General features: G+C 38.5%; 1 protein-coding gene across 2 annotated transcripts in view; it reads right to left on the bottom strand.

The window, feature by feature from the left end:
• Positions 1-297: 297 nt before the first annotated feature.
• RNF152 (ring finger protein 152) overlaps positions 298-21,404 on the bottom strand; it is a 44,052-nt gene continuing 22,945 nt past the window's right edge. For both annotated transcript variants that reach the window (XM_070942565.1, XM_070942566.1), the window contains exon 2: positions 298-1,392. In XM_070942565.1, the coding sequence (XP_070798666.1) occupies positions 609-1,220 (612 nt within the window). In that variant the 5' untranslated portion in view covers positions 1,221-1,392 and the 3' untranslated portion in view covers positions 298-608. The remainder of the gene's footprint in view (positions 1,393-21,404) is intronic.

Raw genomic sequence — 21,404 nt, 5'->3', positions numbered from 1 at the left:
AAAAATGTTCCCTTTCTATACCTGTGGGACAAATTTTTAAAACCATTTTCATGAATGTGCAATTTGAAAGATACAAAAAAAAGTCCTCCTGGCCTAAATGATTACATTTCATACTTTTCCCTGCTGCTATTGAAAAATAAAGAGAGAATTACGTTTTTGCTATGTCTGGAGAACACTGGGTAGATTGACTGTCTTCATTCCAATGTTTAATTCTACTTGAACATACAGAATTTTCATTTGTAAATCAACTACTCTGAAGAGACAGAGAAAAAGAAAGGGAAAGATCATGACCTGTACAGTAGAACCAGCTAAATAGACATCTTTAATCTCATAACATGATGAAATCATTATAGATTACAGATCATTTGTTAAGTGAGTATGCATGCAGTCTTCTTTGAGCAGAGAAGCACCGGGTATGCCTCACACTCTATCAGAGGATCTTGTTGTCCTACTTTTTACAGCAGACTCTGGACTGTCAATCAGCTTGCCTGGCATCAATGATTCAGTCCATGTGACAGCATTTCACCTCCTGGCCTCCAGTCACCATCAATACCACCCTCCCAAACCCCTAAATCTAGCTCACAAGAGGAGCTTGCTGCAGCCTTCTTTCAGCCGCAGGAGATAACAGTGAAACGTTTGGAGATGCATGACATATTGTGGAGGACGATACCGAGAAGAAAAACTAGGACACAGGCCACCAGGATGACAGTGCAAACCCCTGACCAGGTGGAGCTTTTCACAATGCCCCTCTGGTCTTGCTCCTCGTCTCCTGTAACCTGCGGCATCCCAGCCTGCAATGGTTGTTGCTCAGCTGGGATTGTGACCACAGTGAGAGACTTCTGTTGGCTGCTTGGCAAGAGACGACAGCCAATGTCTCCAGGCAATAGAGACCTCTCTTTGGAGATGGGCAAGGGCAACATGTAACACCCATTGCTAGGAAGTTTGATGAAGACTGGAGTGTGCTCTGAAGTGTGGGGTATTGCAATCACGGCAACGACGTCCGGATCATCTGGCAACTGGGAGACAGAGAGCCCAGGTGGGAGTTTAGTGATACCTCGGCACCATGGACACCTCAGGTCCTTCTGGCTGGTCCTCATCTGCTGAAGGCAAACAGAGCAACAAGTATGCTTACAGTCCAGTAATTTGGGTCTCCTCCGTGGGCTGTAGTAATTGAAACAAATCTGACACTCCAGCAGTATGTCCTGGGATAGATTCTCCATGGTTGCCCAACTATTGAAAAGCAAAAGATATCACGCCGACTTGCAGTCCAGTCCAAAACCCAGTGCCCAGAGCTTTTCTTGTCCTCCCACGATGACTACTTTGTATTCTGCTACCAAACAAATGAAGGTATGAAGTCTAGAAGGAAGCATCTGACTGGAGGTCCATCAGCATCTGAGGGGGGAAAAAATAATGAGAATGAATCATAAAGATCTATTAAAATACCAGAGGGAGGAAGAGATTTATGAATGCAGAGGAACAGAAAGGGCTTCTCAACTTGAGACTCCCCTAAGCAGTGTCACAACAACAGCAATCATAAAAAAAAATGCAGGCTGCAGCCAAATAAAGACCTTTAAGAAAACCTTTCAAACTAGTGCCTGAATCTCCATGTTTATTCAGCCAGTAACAAAAATACTATTTGCTTGCAGGAAAAAAGAGAGAAGAGTGATTAATTATTATGAGCTTTAGGAAGAATCTTCATAATTTGTTAACAAAGTGCTGAATGATACAAGGCAAGTAGAGTAAGAAACATTTAAACAACTTCTCAATCATTATGTTGCAAGTTATCACATGTCATTCTCATATATGCATTGTATGATCTTCTGTTGCATTTTAATGAAAATCCCCATATATGTAGTACACCTTAGGTCTAGTGCAAGAGCTCACTGAAATGGATTAGAACAGACTTCTCCATTCTCATTCTTTGGCATGGCTCTGCTTGCTAGATATTCTGGGAATTGTATCCCAACTGGTTTAGCTAGGTACTGTTTGTGTTTGGATAAGGCACCAAAACATATGCAAGAAGAGCTTGTATGTTTAATAAATACAGCAACATATTGATTTATGCAACATCTATATTTGCAAAAGCAATCCTTGGGCAGTGAAACCAGTTCTATTGTTATGATAATGGAATGAAGCTAGTCCTCTATGTTATCTTCTAAAGGAGGACGATAATAGAATGATACTCTGGACAGGACCAGTTTCATAATTTTTTCCTTTCTTTCTGATCATTGCATTCTTTTCTCTCTAGATAATAATCAAATAGAAAGAGCATCACAGTCGTGCTAATTCTATTTAACTTCTCTTTTTTGTTTTGGAAATGCTACAGAAGCGTAACTTGTGCACTATACAAATCAAATGGGAAACCCCCACTGTTGGTAGCAATATGGGAAGTAGTTAAGTAATAGTAATAGACCTAACAGGCAACTTTTCCAGAACATCACAAGCTTTATGTCTGAACTGTGCCACAAGTTCCAGCAGCTCAACTCTGTGCTTAGATTGTTGGTAGAGTTTTCCAGCTTTATAATAGAGATCTCAACCTCAATTTTTGGGTGTGAAGAATGAAGCAGTGTGGGAGTTCATGGCCACCATGGACCTGATCCAGATTATTTATTTTTGTTAATCAAAGTTATACACTGCCCATCTTACTACTGAACAGAGTCTGGAAGGTTTACATAAAAATTATTGAGGGTCAAACACTTGTGAGTTATACAGCGGATCTGTTTTTTTGTCTTGTTGCTGTGGCGATGTGATCAGGATTTGAGGGATGCTAACATCTATCCCAAATTAGTCTCTGATTACTACAACCCTTGCTATGCCTTGTATTCTTTCCCTGCTTCTATTCAAATCTACATGATACTGTTGAGGGATAGGGTTGTATTGTAATGTAAAAATGTACAAAGCATTTGTATGAATTATGTCATATTTCTGATATTTTAATCCTTTATTAGTCTGCAATAGTTACATGGCAAATGGATGGACATGCACATTTATATATACCGTGTTTCCCTGAAAATAAGCCCTCCCCTGAAAATAAGCCCTCCCCCGAAAATATTTAACTGCATGCGCAGCTGGTCCCCGCCATTTCCTCTGGTTAGGGTTAGGGAGACAGAGCTGGAAATCAGATAAGACAACAAGAGGAGCCTCGCCTTGCTCCACGCACCCCAAAATAATACCTCCCCGAAAATAAGGCCAAGCGCTTATTTCATGGTTCAAAAAAAAATATAAGACAGGGTCTTATTTGGGGGGAAACATGGTAAGAAAATTATTTCTTCAAATGCAGCTACTGAAGAATAAAGTAGCTAACTTTTGGAAATAACTGAGATATTTAAGAAAACAATTCTTAATGGAATTAGATTGCAGGATTGCCCTGTGGTATTACTACTTTGGTAATATCCTAGAAAATAATGACAAAAACTTCTGAATAGTCATGTGAAAGCAGAAGGGATTAGTAGCCTTTAATACAATATTTTTGATGTTGTTTGTATTGCTGAAGAAATATTTAAAGTGTTTTAATCAGTCCACTACAATAGATCTACAGTAAAACAGAAAACCAAATAAGAAGAAGCTGAGATAACCACTACTAAGTGGACTCCAACGTGATTCCAGTTCTTTTAGAAAAAATGTTGTGAGTGTGGGTGTCTATGTGTGTACACACACACACACACTTGGGAAACAAGTGATGTACAAAAAAAAGTTACAAACATTACACAAAACAGAAATACAAGTTATATCTAAATAGTTGGCATACTAAGCCAACAAAATGGATTTCAGGCAAAAAGAATGAAAGAAGGCAGGAGAATAGCATCTTCCTTCTAAAACAGCTTGTCATATATTAGATCAAAATATTCTAATTTGGGTTTTGGTACTAGAGAAGTTTGACAATGGACTCATGCAAAAAAAAAGTAGCTATCCACCATTCATTTATCTCTCATATATTTCTGTATGATGCCTCTTTTAGCGTCTCCTTTTAATAGGCTATTTTAATACTATTTTAATTTTGTTTGTTTGTCTTTCAATGGTTCTGCCAAGACAATACCCTGAGCGATATAAAGTAATTCAGGAATCTTAGAATAAAGATAAATAAAAACAGTTTCTATCAAATCCTGGTAGGGTATTTCATGGTCCAGTGGCCCTAAGTCATGACAAATCTAAATTTTAGCACAATTTCAGTGCCTCTGTAGCCCAACTCACTACCCCTAGATTGGAGCAGTATATAGATGTAAATCCTTGGCAGCAAAACTAAATAAATATGTAGATTAACTCTGTATGTGTGTGTTTATGCATGAGAGTATGTACATTTTGTATGTATGCACACATATATAATACTACTAAATACTATAAACCGCTACCTTAATTTAGAGATACTTTAAAATGGATTGAAATTATTAATATATAATTTCAATAAAACACATAGAGCAGAGGCATAATGTCTTGATTGTCCTGTGCCCTGAATGTCTCAAGAATTTTTTTCACAGCACCCTTAGGCCAAAACTATGTACAACCTCAAGCTAGTAGTTCACATGGGGTAAAATTTAAAATTCGCTGTGACTTCCAAGTGAGTTTGCTGCGGCACCCTGGGGTGCCACAGCGCACACTTTGGGAACTGCAGATTTAAAGTTATTTTAAATTCAACCTTTAATATCGTTTTGGTGCCTTTTGAAGCTTTCCTTTTGCAATAGATAAAGCAGTTTTTTCTTCAGAGAAAAGCACAGTAAGGAGAGGAGAGATTCTGAATGTCTTCAAGCTTTGCAGTATGGATTCAGAAATATAACCAGTTGTGGGGTCCTTGGCACTCTCTCAGCTTGGTTGTTTTCTTGCAGACATTTCTTGCAAACTAGTAATATTTTCAATGCTAGTCAAGTTGTGTACTGTGGAAGCCAGATGGTGAACCAAATGACCTTTGATGATATAAAGCCTGAGTTAAAGTACAGGTAGTACTTTTTATCTGAACCCTGCTCAAACTGAGAATACATACACACAAACACACACACGAATACATACTCATATGCGCACTTCATAACATCAATACTTTTCTGGTTAGTTTAGACTGAGAAATAGCTGCTGTACAAGGGTTAAAATGGATTTGAACCAGGCGTGAAATCTACTTACCTTCCTTACCGGTTTGGAAGTGCATGCGCCCCGTGTGCGTGGTCGCTTCGCTCATGCACATGCACGCATCACATGTGCACGCAGACCCTCTGTGCATGCGCAAAACCTTCTGCGCATGTGCAGAGGGTAAAAAACACATTACTTTCAGGTTAAAACCAGGTGGGTGAGCGGAGCCTCGCACCGCCATCGCTACCGGTTCTCCGAACCACCTGCCACAATCGCTACCGGATCGCCTCGTTCCGTCCAAACCGGGAGCATTTCACCCCTGATTTGAATTACATCCACTGCATCTTAATTTATAGGCAACGAGACTACAACTTGGTCTAGTTTCCCCAAATCTAGCACTCCCAGATGTGTTGGCATGGCAACTTCCAGAAGACCTATCACATCAGAAGTCTGAATACACCTAGAGGTACCCATTTCAGAGAGACCCGTGTAAGCCACATTCACACACAACCCAATACTAGGGAGAAATCCAGGATATTCGTCCCATCAATAGAGCCTACCACAATTGTGGTTTGTGCTTGCAAAGACGTTGTGCACAAATTTGCTCAGATCTTGTATGAGGGTATAGCTGACTTCAGCAGTAGTCAAAAACACTGTTTTGTCATTAGTACTTTGGACTATCTGATGACAGCCAAGAAAATATTGCTGACAGAGACAACTGAGAAAGACAGTCAGGGATATCTTTAGAACTCTTAAAGGACGAAGAGTAGGAAGAGAGAAAGGCTGGAAGGCAGTGACACTCAAGTGAGACCAAAAGACAGAGACAATCAGAATCATGATTAATATCCTTGGTTAGTGCAGATTTCATAGCAGCTGAAAGCTCTGCAGGCCGAACTATATCTACTAATGTTAATAAAAACTAATGGTGTATGAAAAAACCACGGGCAAAAGTCTCCAAGGAAGAGAAAGAGAGGTGCATTAACAGCAAAAAGGAGTAAGGGGGGGGATCACAAATTAGTTTAAGCTAATTTTCTTTAAGAGAAAAAAAAAAGATTTATTGAAAATGACATTGTTCCTGAAATGTAAATGCAGTTCTTCACAGAAATCCTGCTGGTCTCGTGAAAGAGATTGCTAGCAATGTCCCCTATCACTCCTGAAGTTGCAAACTCTGGACAAGGGTTTACACACACACTGCTATTCGGCAAGGTTAAGATCAAGCTTGTAACTAGGCAATGCAATACCTTTACCAAGGAAGTTTCAGGATGCAAATACATTAAGCTTCCTTAGAAACCATTACACCTTATGCATGATTTCAATATGGCAATGCTTGCATTCCTAAGGCCATGGAGTGGGGGGGCGGACAGAAAACAGGCAAAGGGAAGGGTTCAGGGTTGCACTAATTTACTGCCAGAATGAAAAGCATTAAAATATAAACAGGATGTGTATGTTTGAGTCTTCACAAATTAATTTACAATTTCCACCCTTCTGCTATAAAGGTATCTTCAACACTTTCACAAGGTCTGTAAACCTGCGGTTAGACACTAACCTGTGGAAAATTACCAAGCAAGTGTGTTTCATGCACTGTTTACTTCTCTTTAACAACTCAAATAACTTACATAGGTACATGTGGACTTTTCAAACAAATGCATTAGGACAGAGAGATAGGGATGAGATTCCAACTTTTGGAGCATCTTAAGACATTTGTCTAAGTAGATAGGCCAATGTAGAGTTTCTGATTATACAGCCTCCACACCATTTTGCACACTGTATAAAAGGCATAAGAAGGAAATTACTATCACTTTTTTACTTGGTGATATTAATATCCTTTGTTTTCTAACTGCTCGGAAGACATCTGTCTTTTGGATGGTGTGTAAATTAAACAGCCACTTGTGTTCTATAGAAGGCCCACCAGTCATTTAAGGAGGAACAAAATGAATGTACTATAAAACAAGCTCTAATAGTTTATGAGTAGATGGCTGGGCACAGGTGTCAACAGAACATTAGAGATTGGTAATATTTTTTTAATCAAATTCTACTCAGCTGTAGTGAAGAACAAGAATATCACCAGCGTGGTACCCTCAGGTGCCAATAAGAGTTTTTCTTTCTAACAAAATATCTTATCTTCTTTAGCTCCCAAGAAGTTGTCAGCAAACAATTCAGGGGACAGTGTTACTTGTTGGTAAATCATAACCATCAAAACTGCAGGTATTGGCTAGACCCGTGATGCCAAATCTATGGCATGTGTGCCCGAAGTGGCAGGCGGAACCATGTCGCCTGGCACGCACGGTGTCACGCACTCCTCTTCCAGGTTTCTGGCACGTATGCATGTGCGATGATCAGCTGGCCTTTTTGCATACGGCAGTGCCGGAAAGGAGAAGATCTTCTAGCTGGTCTTCCGTTTTCCTGCGTGAGCATGCACGCTGGCCAGCTGATCGTCGTCTGTGCATGCGTGCCAGAAACCCAGAAAAGTAGCTGGCTGAAACCGGAAGTTTGTTAGCTGAAACCGGAAGTTCATTTTTGGCCATGCGCATGCGCCCTGGGCAATTCCTCTTCTGGACTGCAGCCCAGACGTGCGCACACGCACTCCCTTTTCGGCACTCGATGCTGAAAAGATTCGTCATCACTGGGCTAGACTGTTCTCAAGGAATCTAGGAATTTGCAATAACTATCAACAAGGCTACAGACATCTAGATCCCTATAGGCAGAAAGTAAAATAGGAAAAAATAAATAAATAAATAAATATTTATTAAATAAATAATCTTGTGCATAGTCTTGAGAAAGGAAATGGTGTAGAACTGGACCCCCCTCTCAGATAAATTTAATTTCAATTTGACTTCAGGTCTCATGTATTCACCCTGATGATGACCTATGCATGAAGAGAGAAGGGCTCTTGGTCTTTCTAATTTCCTTAGGTATTCAGCCATTTTCAACAGAACTAAAGATAGTTCCTGTCATGATGGTATTCTGGGTTGGGAATTGTAGGTACAATACTTCAATAGTTTTATCCCTACTTGAAGTTCCAAATGTTCGTCCCATGGACTGTATTAAGCTCTACTTCCACTTTTCATTTGAATCTTATGGAAATGAAATCTAATGGGATACTTGCAAATGCTATGAGAGAGAGAGGAGGGGAAATTGGTCTGGCATCAGCTTTTCTATTCTTCCAACAGCAGCCAAAAATATTATTTGCTTTCGGTTTGTCAACAGGTAGTTACCAAGTTTTTAATTTGCTTTGCTAAAGTTTTACGTGGCATTTTTTAAACCATATCACTCTCCTGCTATTGTTTTTTACTTCTGCTTTATCATTCTTTTTAAATCATTTGGGGAGGGCTAACTATTTCTTAATATATTTTGAAAACACTCTTTTTAAGAAAGCAAGACATTTTCGATTCCCTGTATAATTCTATCCTTCATTCAGTAGATATTTTTATGGACGTGATGGCTCAGCACCCATAAAAATATGGGTGAGCTTGTCAGATGGAAAGCTGACAACCTGGGTTCAAGACCCAAGTGCCGCATGATGGGATGAGCTCTCGTTACTTGCCCCAGCTGTGGCTCACCTAGCAGTTTGAAAGCATGGTGGTGGCGCAGCACTGGTTAGAATGTAGTATTGCAGGCTAACTCTGCCCACTGCCAGCAGTCCGATGCTGACTGGCTCAAGGTTTTATCTTGCCTTTCATCTTTCGGAAGTTGGTAAAATGAGGACCCAGATTGTTGAGGATAATATGCTGACTTTATAAACTGCTTAGAGAGTGCTGCAAAGCACTGTGAAGCACTGTAGAAGTCTAAGTGCTATTGCTATACACAAGAAGATAAAGAGGTACCACCATTCCGTGCATCTCAATGTATAGTCATGCTGACCACATGATCATGGAAATGTCTTCAGAAAATGCTAGCTCGCTCAGCTAAGAAACTATGATGAGCACCATCCCCTGGACTAAGACATGACTGGATAGGGATCTTTACCTTTACTGTTTTATGGACAAAAGGGAAAAGTTTCCTGCAATCCTCCTTGCCTTCTCAATCAACATCCAATTTTAGTATTCTCTTCACAGATACTCTGTCCAATGAAGCAATTTCAGTTAAGTTAAATTACTTTACAAAAACTCTTCTTACCAATCTAGCGTCAGTCTTCCCAAGTAGACCAGGCAAGAAACAGAACCAGATGTGCTAATTCTACTTTATTGTAAGGCTTCCTTAATAGAATCTTGCGAATCTGACAGTACAAATCTTCTGCAGTCTCTTATACAATCTGGGAATGTAGGGAGGATCCTTTCTGAGTTTCGTTCTCTGCCTATTAGGCAGCTGCAGGCTATGCCCTCTCTTATCTGATCTTACCCTAAGCAACAACTCTTCACATACACCCAGCACACACAAATACATACACACACACCCAGACCGTCCAAGGTCATTCTCCCATCCCATTTCACACTGATTGCCAGATAACCAAGCTGAAATCATATAAAATCAGGATATATTAAGCTGGCCAACTTATTACAGAAATTAATTATAGCTGTTCCATGCAATGGTAAGATGTACACTATTATAAAATGCAAAGACATATAACCATACGATGTTATTACATATTAGAAAAGCAAAATTTCCTGTTCATCTGAGGAAAAGCTCCTGCATGGGGCTTTCCAAGTCTTATAAAGTTGAACCAACTAACTTTGCAAGTTGCTGTTGCCCCAGAAAAAAATTGCATTAGTAATTTTGCAATATGGAGTTGTTGGCAGGATTTGGAGACACTGTCTCATCTAGCCTTCTCCTGCCCCAGAAACCAAGATGCCACAACATCATAGTGCTTCTCCCAGTAGTTCCTGGCTACTTTGAGGAGACATTGTGCCTTTCCCTCAAAAAACAAATCAATGAATTGAAGGTTGAAGATGGAAGGCATGCTATCATGTTGATGGTGAACATCTGGAGATGCACACATCATTGCAGAAACTGTGAGGTGAATTCGGGAAGAGTGGTAGGACGAACTCCATGTATGGAAACATTCAAATAATGTCCTTTACTCATTTGCTACTCTGTTAATTTTTCCATGATCATAGTTGCTAAAATGACTCTATCATGATTTGTTAAGGAAATGATTTGATATTATAGTTAGGGCTGAGACCAGCACAGTGGAACCAGTGATTCCCAAATTAGAGAGAACTATTATGTAAACACTCTCAGCTGCCTCATAAGGCTGTCAAGGGACCAGTCAGGTTTTTGTTAACTCAAAAGGAAGGAAAGAAAATGTCTAGCGTTTAAATTCTGCATCAGAGACAGCTAGAAAAGTTCTGTTTCTTTGTACGACTGTCAAATGTTGAGTTTAAGGCTTCACTCTTGCCTGCAATAGTCTAGCCAAGTCATGTCTCGATAGAGGAGATTTCAATAGACAAACTAGGCCAGGGTAATGAAATGTCTGCAAGAAAACCAGCAAGCTCAGAGAGCACTGAGGACCCCAAAAGTCATGTCTGAAAGTATTCTGTCAGGTCAAGCCAAATGTGAGTGTCTGGAGAACTGCGATTTACTGAGCCACACAATTTCTATTATCATTACTACTACTACTACTAGCACCAGCACTACTATTACTGCTCTCACCACACTAAACAGATCTCGGAAATAAGACTCCTAGCTTTTGTGTATGTAAAATGTTTGTTTTAACACATTCCTGCGACTAACTTTTTATTTTCTGAGAGAGTCCTCTCTCTATTTAGGCTGGAAGATCTGAGCTATAAAAATCCAAGCGGTCATTAGATATAAATATATATATATAGATGTCTATATCTTTTTGCTGTCATCTAATGGTGTCCCAGATTTTTGCAGCATAGAATTTATGGTCCCATTTAGCTAGCAGAATGACATAGGGAAGGCTATGAAAACATGCCTTAGAGAAATATTAAAACTTTGGTATAAAAAATTGGTATGAAGGAGAATAGAATACCATATTTGGGTTCTATTTGCAATGGGAGAAGGAGTTGGCCCCTTCCAAGTTCAAATGCATTTATTTATTTATTTATTTATTTATTTATTTATTTGTTTATTTATTTATTTATTTATTTTCATTCATTCATTCATTCATTCATTCATTCATTCATTCATTCAATACCTATGGCTGTTCATTTCAGCAAGTGATTCTGGGCAACGAACAATCTTAAAATAAATTAAAACAGATTTCCATCATAATAATCACTATACAAGAATTAAAATGCACACAGAAGTCAAGGAGGATGTTACAGTCCTTGGTTATCAACCCACCAGAAAATGGGACTTCACACTGTTGGAGCTACAAGCACATAACCAGGATTTAGGGCCTTATGAAAGGCCAGCAGTCTTCAAGCCATCCTATTGTCTGAAGGAAGGATGTTCCACAGGGCAAGTGCAATGGCAGAAAAGGCAAGCTTCCTGGGCCCCATTGTCACACCCTGGCCAATAGAACATGGTGCCTGCCCATCCTGCCAGATGTGATTGGAGAGGCAGAAGCAACTGGGAAAAGATAGTTCCTTGGATAACGGGTCCCAAAATCTTTAAAGGTGGCAGCCAGCACCTTACATCCAATCTTAGAAGCATGCTGGCAACTAATGTAGCTCATGGAATCATGGTGTTAAATGTGTCAAGTAAACAGCACCATTTACTACTTGTCCAGCTGCGTTCTGCACCAGTTGAAGCTTCCGAATGCTCTTCAAAGGCAGTCCTATGTAGGGCACATTGTAGTAACTCAAATTTATGTCATATATCTGAAAAAGCAAAAAATGAAACCAGCAAAACCAATAAACCAATAAAGGAATCTCTGTTCAATTGCAGTTGTATCACACCAGGATCAGGTTTCATTACTCCACGGAGTCAAATTTCTCATCCTTGCAAGAATCCGGAAACAGATAAAGATGAGTAAAAAGTCCAATGAGGCAAGAGTAAAACCCAAGCATGCCAAGTATAAGCGAAGGAGTAGCATGGAGTTGCCGACACTGCTGTGGAAATGGAAAAACAATAGAAAAGATTCTTTGCTGACTTCTGATTTCTTCACGAAACTGTCATTCGTGTTTCCATTAGCCTTCTGCCCATATCTTCAAATTTTACAGCAATTACAGACTGTAGTGCCAAAGAGCAACAATCTGCTTCCAATAAACCGGTGCTACTTGAACATGGCCTTGTCTGCTCAAGTTCTCTGTAAAGACCAGTGGTATAAAATACTTCTGGCATTTGCAGCTCAAATCCCAAGAGCTTGGCCTCCGAGAACTGGAAAAGCTGCCAGTCCAAATTGGGAGAGGCATAATTGAGTGAGGCGCAGTTCATGAAGTCAATTGGTCTTGACTGGAGACAAATCAAAAAATCCCCAAGCTCTCTGCTTTGAACTGCTTTCACGTGTAGAAAAACAAATGGGACTTGAAACTTACGAAAATCTATTATTAAAACCCACCCAAGTCAACCATGCAAAGAAATATATTACAGAGGCAATATAAACTGAAATGTGTGTCAAGAAGTCTTTTTAATGGCAACTCCCCCTCCCCCTCAAGTATTCTCCATGTGAGGACAATTCAAACATCTCTGTTGATAGATATACTTTACAGTAGTTTACACAGTGTTTACAGTTTACAGTAGTTTACACAGTGGTTAAAGTGCAATATTGCAGGCAAATGCTGCCCAAAGTCTGGAGTTCGATCCTGACAGAAGCTCAAGGTTGTCTCAGCCTTTCCTTCTTCCGAGATCAGTAAAATGAGAGCCAATATTGTCAGGGGCAATATGCAAATAATGTTTCTATATTGTAAATTGCTCAAAGAGCATAGTAAAGTACTATGGGCCAGAATATAAGCCTAAATGCTATTGCTATTGTGATTTACTAGGATTCCAAATTCCAACAGCCAGAATCATCTGAACACACAAAATTGTTTCAAGAACCCAGCTCACAGGCCTTACACATAGAATTATATTGCTGCATAGTTCAGACTTCCTTTCTTTTACCAGTACAATGAGAAGTGAATCATAGTGGTGATTATTAAACTTTAACTGTGAAGCTTGGAAATCTGGAAAATCCATAGTTAATCAAACCTGAAACCTTGGGATCTTAACACTACATCCTGGCCTATTTGTTGCCCAACCTGGTTCCATCATTCACTTTAAACATTTACAAGTAGTCCTTAACTTACAACAGTTCATTTAGTGACTGTTTGAACTTACAACGGCACTGAAAAAAGTGATGTATGACAGTTTTTCACAGTTAAACCTTTGCAGCATCCTCAGGATATGATCAAAATTCAGATGCTTGGCAACTGGTTCATATTTATGACAGCTGCTGTGATCATGTGATCACTTTTTGCGACCTTCTGATCAGCAAAATCAACGGGGAAGCCAGATTCACTTAACAACCGGGTTACTAACTTATCAACTGCAGTAATTCACTTAACAACTGCGGCAAGAAGGTCGTAAAATGGGACAAAACTTACTTAACAAATGTCTCACTTAAGCAACAGAAATTTTGGGCTCAAATTTTATTTATTTATTTATATGGCGCCCTTCTCCGAAGACTCAGGGTGACTTACAATGCGTTAAGCAATAGCCTTCATACTTTTGTATATTTATACAAAGTCAGCTTATTGCCCCCACAATCTGGGTCCTCATTTTACCTACCTTAGAAAGGATGGAAGGCTGAGTCAACCTTGAGCCTGGTGAGATTTGAACTTGCAGTAATTGCAGGCAGCTGATGTTAATAACAGTGCTTTAGCCTGCTGTGCTACCAGGGCTCCTCTATTTCCTATGTTTGCAATGCACCATATATTTTCAACTCCTTTTCTCTTACATCAAGGGGCTCCAGTTGTCCAATTGTGGCTGCACTGAAAATAAATAAATTTGGACAGATTTACTCTTGTGCTAAGGCACATTTTTGTGACAGATCAAATTCCAATCCAGTGTGTGATACCTGGCGAAAAAAAGAAATCTTTACAACACAAAACAGATCAACTTTAACCAACTGTAAAAGAATGCTTCAAACAGGTTTTTCTTTTGAACCAATCTACAGTAAGGATTTCAACCAGCAAGCACACTGTGTCAGAAAAATAAAAAAAATAAAATAAACACCGCTGCTAATAAATCAATAGTGCTGTGTTAAGCATCAGTGTCAATGCATTTTTCATTCTTATTTTTAAATGGATAAACCCCAGCCAAAACTAAAAGCAGTGGCAGCAGAAAAAAGCAGTGAAAGCAAAATCTTGGTATGTGTAGCGTGCGTGGAACACATGCATCAAAAAGACACCTTTGTGCTAGCAACAAAAATGAAATGCTCAATTATTTGTACTGGACAAAGAAATTGTGCATAAACCAATCCATATTGTGCAGGGTGCTGTGGAAAACACAGGATTGCAAAACAGAACTTTCACACTAATCAATGACAGCAGTGCTGCGTACAGTATTTGCAGAATTACATAGAAAAACAAACGATGCAGTTTAAAACTAAACCGCATAAAAATATTTTCCACCGCCTCTCATAAAATTTTACTTTTAGAGTAGTAACATTAGATTAGAATAAAGCTCTTATTTGAACTGTCTATATCCCTGCATGTCATTTAACTAACCATTGGAAAGGAGACAATACAGGTAGTCCTCGACTTACAACAGTTCATTTGTGACCGTTCAAAGTAACGATGTCACTGGAAAAAGTGACTTATGACCGTTTTTCACACTTACGACCGTGGCAGCATCCCCATGCTCGCATGATCAAAATTCTGATGTTTGGCAATTGTCTCATATTTATGATAGTTGCAGTGTCCCAAACAACTGCAGTAATTCACTTAACAACTGTGGCAAGAAAGGTCATAAAATGGGGCAAAACTCACTTAATAAATGTCTCACTTGGCAATGGAAATCTGGGGCTCAATTGTGGTCGTAAATTGAGAACTACCTGCATAACTGTTCATTACAGATGCAGATGAGTTTCCCTAAATGTAAATACTTGACCTCTGGCAGCAGGATATAAGTGGAATTGTCCTTCATTACCAATTTTCAGAAGTTAATTCATGCTTCAAATTGCAGCTCAGCAATTCTATATTTCAGTTGAAATTGTCTGCCTCCTTAACTCATTTCAGTCTGCCTTATCTCTCAAGAGATAAAAGTTTATTCTCTTTTTAGAGAATAGCCTTGACCTTGAAGTCTTTAAGGTTCCCAGGCACTTCAGAGATCATGCAGTACCAATACATTTCAATGTGGTGTCAAGTCTCTTTAGTACCCTATCTGGGCATCAAATCTCTAGTAGGAGGCAGCGTGCCCAAACCTAACAATACCAGTGGACTGAAAACAAAAATCAATCAATCTACAATTTTGTTTGCATTAGCATAAACACAATTCAATTCTTGAATGGCACAGTCTCATCTACACAAATCAGAATGAATGCTGGAGAACCTATTCCTGATTAACTATTAAAACGGCATGCCATGCATTGATCTTCGCTCTTTAAAGTACTGGCTATTTTTTTTTAAAGAAGCAATCCCTTAATAAAAACATATCATCAATTCTATTATTAAAAATTGAAAGAATTGAACAAGCACTTTTAAAGTATTAAACACGCTAGATGTTTTAGTATTGACTGATAATAGCCTAATATCCTTTCTTCTAAATTTAGAGTTAGAAAAGTCTTTTGACTACACTGAATGAATAAGCAATTTTTTTTTTCAACTCCATTGCCTTTGATTAGAACTACATGACCGTCTCTTCTTGTGAATATCATGGCAAACTGAGAAATTCTGAGGAGGTAAAAAAACCCAGAATCTTTTTAAATATGATTTAGTGACCCATAAATGTGACATCTGGATTAGATTTGTTAAGGTCCTCTTCAACCACATTAAGGCAGGATAGATTTGAAGTTAGCTTTCCCCTTGCTGCTAACCCACAAATATGTTGAGACACTTAACTTGAAATTTGGGAGTTTAATCTCAAGGCATCTGAAAGGTGCTAAATCTGAGAACAATTAGGACTTTTCTAACACAGAAATCACCATTGCCATAAATCAATGATATAGCTTCAGCAATTATGATCATTCAGCAAATAATAATCATTTGAAAAGTAACAAATTTCAAGAAACTATTTGCAATCCATTTCGTATTCCCAATTATGCCATTGAGTTTGAATTTTTCAGTGACAGAATGCCATCTTACTATTAGATAAACTGGAATAGTTGTTATAAATCAGTTATGTAAACAAATACAAACTGGATTATTAAGAAAATCTGTTTCCAATCAATCAAATAAAGAAGTGTTGATATGCTGTGATATATTTGATTCTCTTAAACTGCTACTACATGCAACCAGGGTGGATAAAAATCAATGATTTTTTTTAAAAAATCAAAAAAATCAGATTTTTTTATTTAAATCGGATTTTTTTTATTTAAATCAGATTTTTTTTATTTTTATTGAATTTATTTTAATAAAAAACTTTTGGGGTAAAAATCTATCGTAAGATAGTTTTCTATTTAAGATACATAAATAATTTAGTTTATTCAGCATGAAATGGAGCTTAGTTATGTAGCATGAAGCTGTATATTCTGCAACACTGGGACTATCGGTGAGTCAACAGTGGGTCAAAGGAGTAGCAGAGATGACAGTTGCTCTTTAAAAATTACGATTTAAATCGAGTTGATTTAAATCAAGCCTTTTTACTAGTGATTTAAATCATGATTTAAATTGTGATTTAAATCAACTCGATTTAAATCAAATCCACCCTGTATGCAACAAATCTAAGTTTCCATCTCCAGAGGTGAACACTAACAAATCCATCAGTCCAAAAGAGTGGCTAAATCTAAGTAATGACTTTTTTAAAAAAATCTCTAATTCTGTCTGCGTAATTTGAATTGGAACAATCTGAGGAATGGTGATCACCTTCTTTTTCACAATCAATATTGCCTCTTACGTTATATGTTGTGGCTAAACATTTCTCTTTCATTTTGAATTTATGGAACATTTCCTCTCTTTTTGTTTATATTTCTATTTCAGTTCCATTCTCTTAATGTTATTATACTGTGTGTGTGTGTGTGTGTGTGTGTGTGTGTGTGTGTGTGTGTGTTAATTCAAGAGAAGTTACATGGAATTTTGGATCTTAACCATTTTCAAGGTTATTATTTTAAATATGAAAGCTACCTATTAGCAATAACCCTCTGAGCTGCATGCATTCAGATTTAATTTCAGGTTTAATTTTCAACAACAACAAAATCTCTGAGAGAAAAGGTACAAGTAGTCATTGTTTAGCAAGCACAATTGGGACCAACAATTCAAGTCATTAAGCAAAGCAGCTGCTAAGTGAAACCATGACTGTGCCTATGAACTTACTTCAGTTTTGTTTTTTGCTTTAAAAACTTATGAAGGTTGTAAATGTGAGGATTGGTTGAAGAGTTACTTTATCATCACTGTCATAACTGTGAACAGTCATTAATTGACACAATCGCTAAACAAGGACTGACCATACTTGAGAATGACGGTTGAAATAGTGAAATGATGGATCAGGCAAATGCAAAGGAAAGCAAAATCACAGGAGCGATTAGAAAGATTGTCAACAGATGCTTTTACAATATATAGATGTATACATGGAAAGAAGAGATAGAAAACACACGGACATCAGAGGGCATGGTTGTATTTCCACGGTGTATGCAGCACTTGCAAACCTCATCAGAAGCTGCCATCAATAATCTGCAGATTTTGAATTAGAGGTGTCCATAGACCATAGACAAAAATGTCAAGATGGTAGTTACAGTATTTACATAGGAGGGGGGAGAAGTAAAATTATATATGTTCTCAACTTTGAGTTACTCATAAAGTAATAAAGGCGATGTCAACTGTTCCATTAGCATATGCAGCAAAATCATGATTTTACCAAGAGTATAACCTTACTGATAGATCCATACAGGCACAGAAGAAGCGAAGCTAGCTCTGAGGTTTTTGCACAAAAAACAGCGTAGTTAATTTCCCCTATTTCCCCATGTGGCCCACCCATTGTCCATTGTCCACCAATCTAACATGTTCCTTTTATTTTGGGAAAACAGTCTGTGCCTATGGAAGGTTCCCATCACACGGCCTTGAAGTGTCAGGATTTTCTTTGGCAGCAAATGGCTCACATAAATTCGTCACCTCCCTCCCAGTTCCCAATACATTCCAAGCCTTCCCCTCCTCCCTTCCTCTTTTCTGTTGTCAAATTGTGAATAGAGATGCCTTATAAATTAGCCTTGATAGGCAGGATAAAAATCTACAAAATAAATACATGTTTTTGAGACATTTTTCCCTAATTATCATATTTTAATCTAATTGAACAAATGTATTGTCCAAGAATGGTCACAATATAACAATGATTTTATGTTATAATTTTGTTCAGAAAACTGCAGAACACAAAATGTTCCAATCATCTAAAAGCAGAAGGGCAGGTAAGTATCTGTATCTTTCACTGAGAGTCTGTCTTCAGTTCTCTACTTCACACAGAATTATGAAACAGCACATACATATAGCAAGATATGTTCTAATTTGTAGTCAATTAAAATTGTATTAGTCAACTAAAGAAAACAGAATCATGTTATGATGCATTTCAAGTTTCTTTATCAACAAGAAGAGATGCATGCATAATTAAAAAGGATTTGTGATAATTTCACATTTTAATTACTTTGCAAAAAGGTGATGTGCAGACTCTAAGGAACCCTTAAAATAAAGGTTTTATAGTTTTACATTTTTTACAGCTTTGCCTGGATTATATACTGTTAGCTTGAGAACATATTAACCATATGGATTGGAAACGTACTTGTCAAGATATTTGACATGGAACATACTATCCAAGAGTAGATGACTGCAAAATTTATAACTAGAGCTCTTACACTTTAAGTCCAAAGATATTTCTAGGTCACAATCCTTACCTATTTTATATGTTGCATAGACACGGGGTTTTTAAACAGAATTCGGTGGAATCCTAAATTCTGTGAGAACTTTATGGGGTTCCGTAGGGGCAAAATGTTCCGTAAGGGCAAAATGTAAAAAAATCACTCAACACAGCCAATTTTTTTATCACTACAGGTCGACCTCTCTCTTCATGGCTTAGAAAAAGTCTGAAAATCCCTGATATCTGAAAACCCCATGGATTTTAATTTCTGCCTTCTTAACAGAGCATTTCCCAGGCACAAGCCAATAATCAAAAGTCTATGCACAATACAAATTCATCTCACCATGAATATGGTGCAATTTTATATTATGAGTTTTATCTTTTTACAGCACATGCACTTTGTCAAACAGTTCCATACCAAATGTCATCGAAGTGTGAGTTCTTCCTCTTGTAGGGTAACTTAGAGTCTTTGTGGCACAGGGCCAAGTTATCTGCAGTATGACTACTCTTTGAGGATAAATGCTGCCCTGGTGTCACCAGGTCACATAATGTGGGTACACTCCAGATACCTTTCCTAGCAGGATCTAGACAACATGCTTTCTCGGCAGCAGCCCCCTCACCTTTTCCCCTAAGCTCTGGCAGGCTGCTACCCTGTAGGCTTCTGGAAAGTCTCAAAGACAAGGTTTTTCTCATAAGCAATGGGTAGAGTGAGGATAGAGCCCATAGGCAACTAACTTTGCAGATGACATCATAATACCAAACGGTTTATCATATATTGCCATGATGGCGAACCTATGGCACGGGTGCCAGAGGTGGCACGCAGCACCCTCTCTGATGGCACATGAGCCATCACCCCAGTTCAGTTCTGCCATGCATGCACACATGCCTCCCGCCGGCCAACTGGTCTTTGGGTCTCTGCCATGCATGCATGGGGTGGGCCAGGATGTGCATGCATGGGGGTGGGGGTGCATGCATGGGAGTGTGGGGGGCATGAGGGAGGAACATGTGCATGCACAGGGGGACGCATGCACGGGGGCCACACACACATTGCATTTTGGGGGTTCGGGAGCGCACACGCGCACTTTGGGCACTCGGTCCAGAAAAGGTTAGCCATCCCTGATATATTGATATATCTCAACTAAGGGCAAGTAAAATAACTTTGGATGCTCTTATCTGGTCTCTCAGCTGACACTAATAATTAGGGCTCATCTACAGGAGTTTAAGAACAACTACAAATCTGCAAAAATAAAATGCTGGTAGAGAATAAGACCTGAGCCAATTTATTATTGCTTTAGTTGTGAAGTGTTCTCTTTTGCAACACTTTGAAAGGCTGACTTGGTAGGCAATCCGGTTTCTCCACTGGTAGAAATTCTTTGTCATGCCCTACCTCCCAGCTTCAGAAGTTCAAAATTATATAACATTCTCTTTTCCATCTCCCCATACAATTTCATATTAGAATTTGTCTCCAGAGTGACTGGAACTCACACAGCCTGGCACCTTGGAGTACAAGAAAAGAAAAATGCAAAGAAAGAACCATGGATTAAAAAATCAATTTAATCCCTTTCTTTTTCTGAGCTATTGGGCATCCAGGAGTAGTCTGCTAACCATCAAAACCTGGATCAACCCTGGCTACATTTTCCTATTTTGTCAACCTAGCAACAATGAACAGTGATTGTGAAAAGTATCTGGTTGCAAAAGGCCAGCTTCACAATGAATTTTAAGTGAAAACAGGAGGAATGGTGGTTTTGCAACAAGTAGGTTCTCCCGATAGAAACTGTTTAGATTTTTCTTGTACCCAACCAGATAAAATTTAGACACGAATTGAAAGCATGAATGGGATAGTGCTAAAAATTTGTTTTCATTCCAATCTATTGTGAAGTGGGGGCAAAGGATCTCTTATTGTTTAAGATCTTGCAATTGTTCAAAGATGACTCAATGGCTGACATTTTTTCCACTCTCCTATTGGTCAGCTGGAGAGAATATTAAATGGTTCAAAATGTTTGCTGGCTGTTTTCAATACTAGTTGGTTGTACAATTTCACTGCCATGGAAATTTGCCCAATTCTGGCAAATCTCCCCCTAATACTTTCTTAAAGCATTTTATTCTGTGTCTTATATGATCCCACACCCCATTAAAATATAACAAAATGAGATACTATATTCTCAGCTTTGGGAAATGTTGTTAACGAATGTAATACATGTGCTTTAAATTTTAAGTTTTAAAATGTTACCCTTATTAAAATGGCACCTTACCATAAAATATCTGTGGTGTGCTAAACAGAAACTTCTGGAGCCCACTGTAAGGGCTGAATAAAGGTTTTAGGTTACCCAATCCACTTTCAATGTGACCCAATCCTGTTTTGAAGTAACATTATTGGTTTTCATGAAATAGTTTTTTAAAAAAAGAGCAGAAATGAGAAAACATGAACCACATGCATGAACATGGTTCCAAAATGTTGCCCCAGAATGACGGCACATCACGTGCACTTCCCCAGGCAGCAGAAATTTCCACTGGTGGTGAAATGC

Source organism: Pituophis catenifer, unplaced genomic scaffold, assembly GCF_029215685.1.
Source record: "Pituophis catenifer annectens isolate HBS135680 unplaced genomic scaffold, rPitCat1.0.hap2 SCAF_3, whole genome shotgun sequence".
NCBI classification, from domain to species: Eukaryota; Metazoa; Chordata; class Lepidosauria; order Squamata; family Colubridae; genus Pituophis; species Pituophis catenifer.
This window is presented reverse-complemented; position numbering and strand designations above follow the sequence as displayed.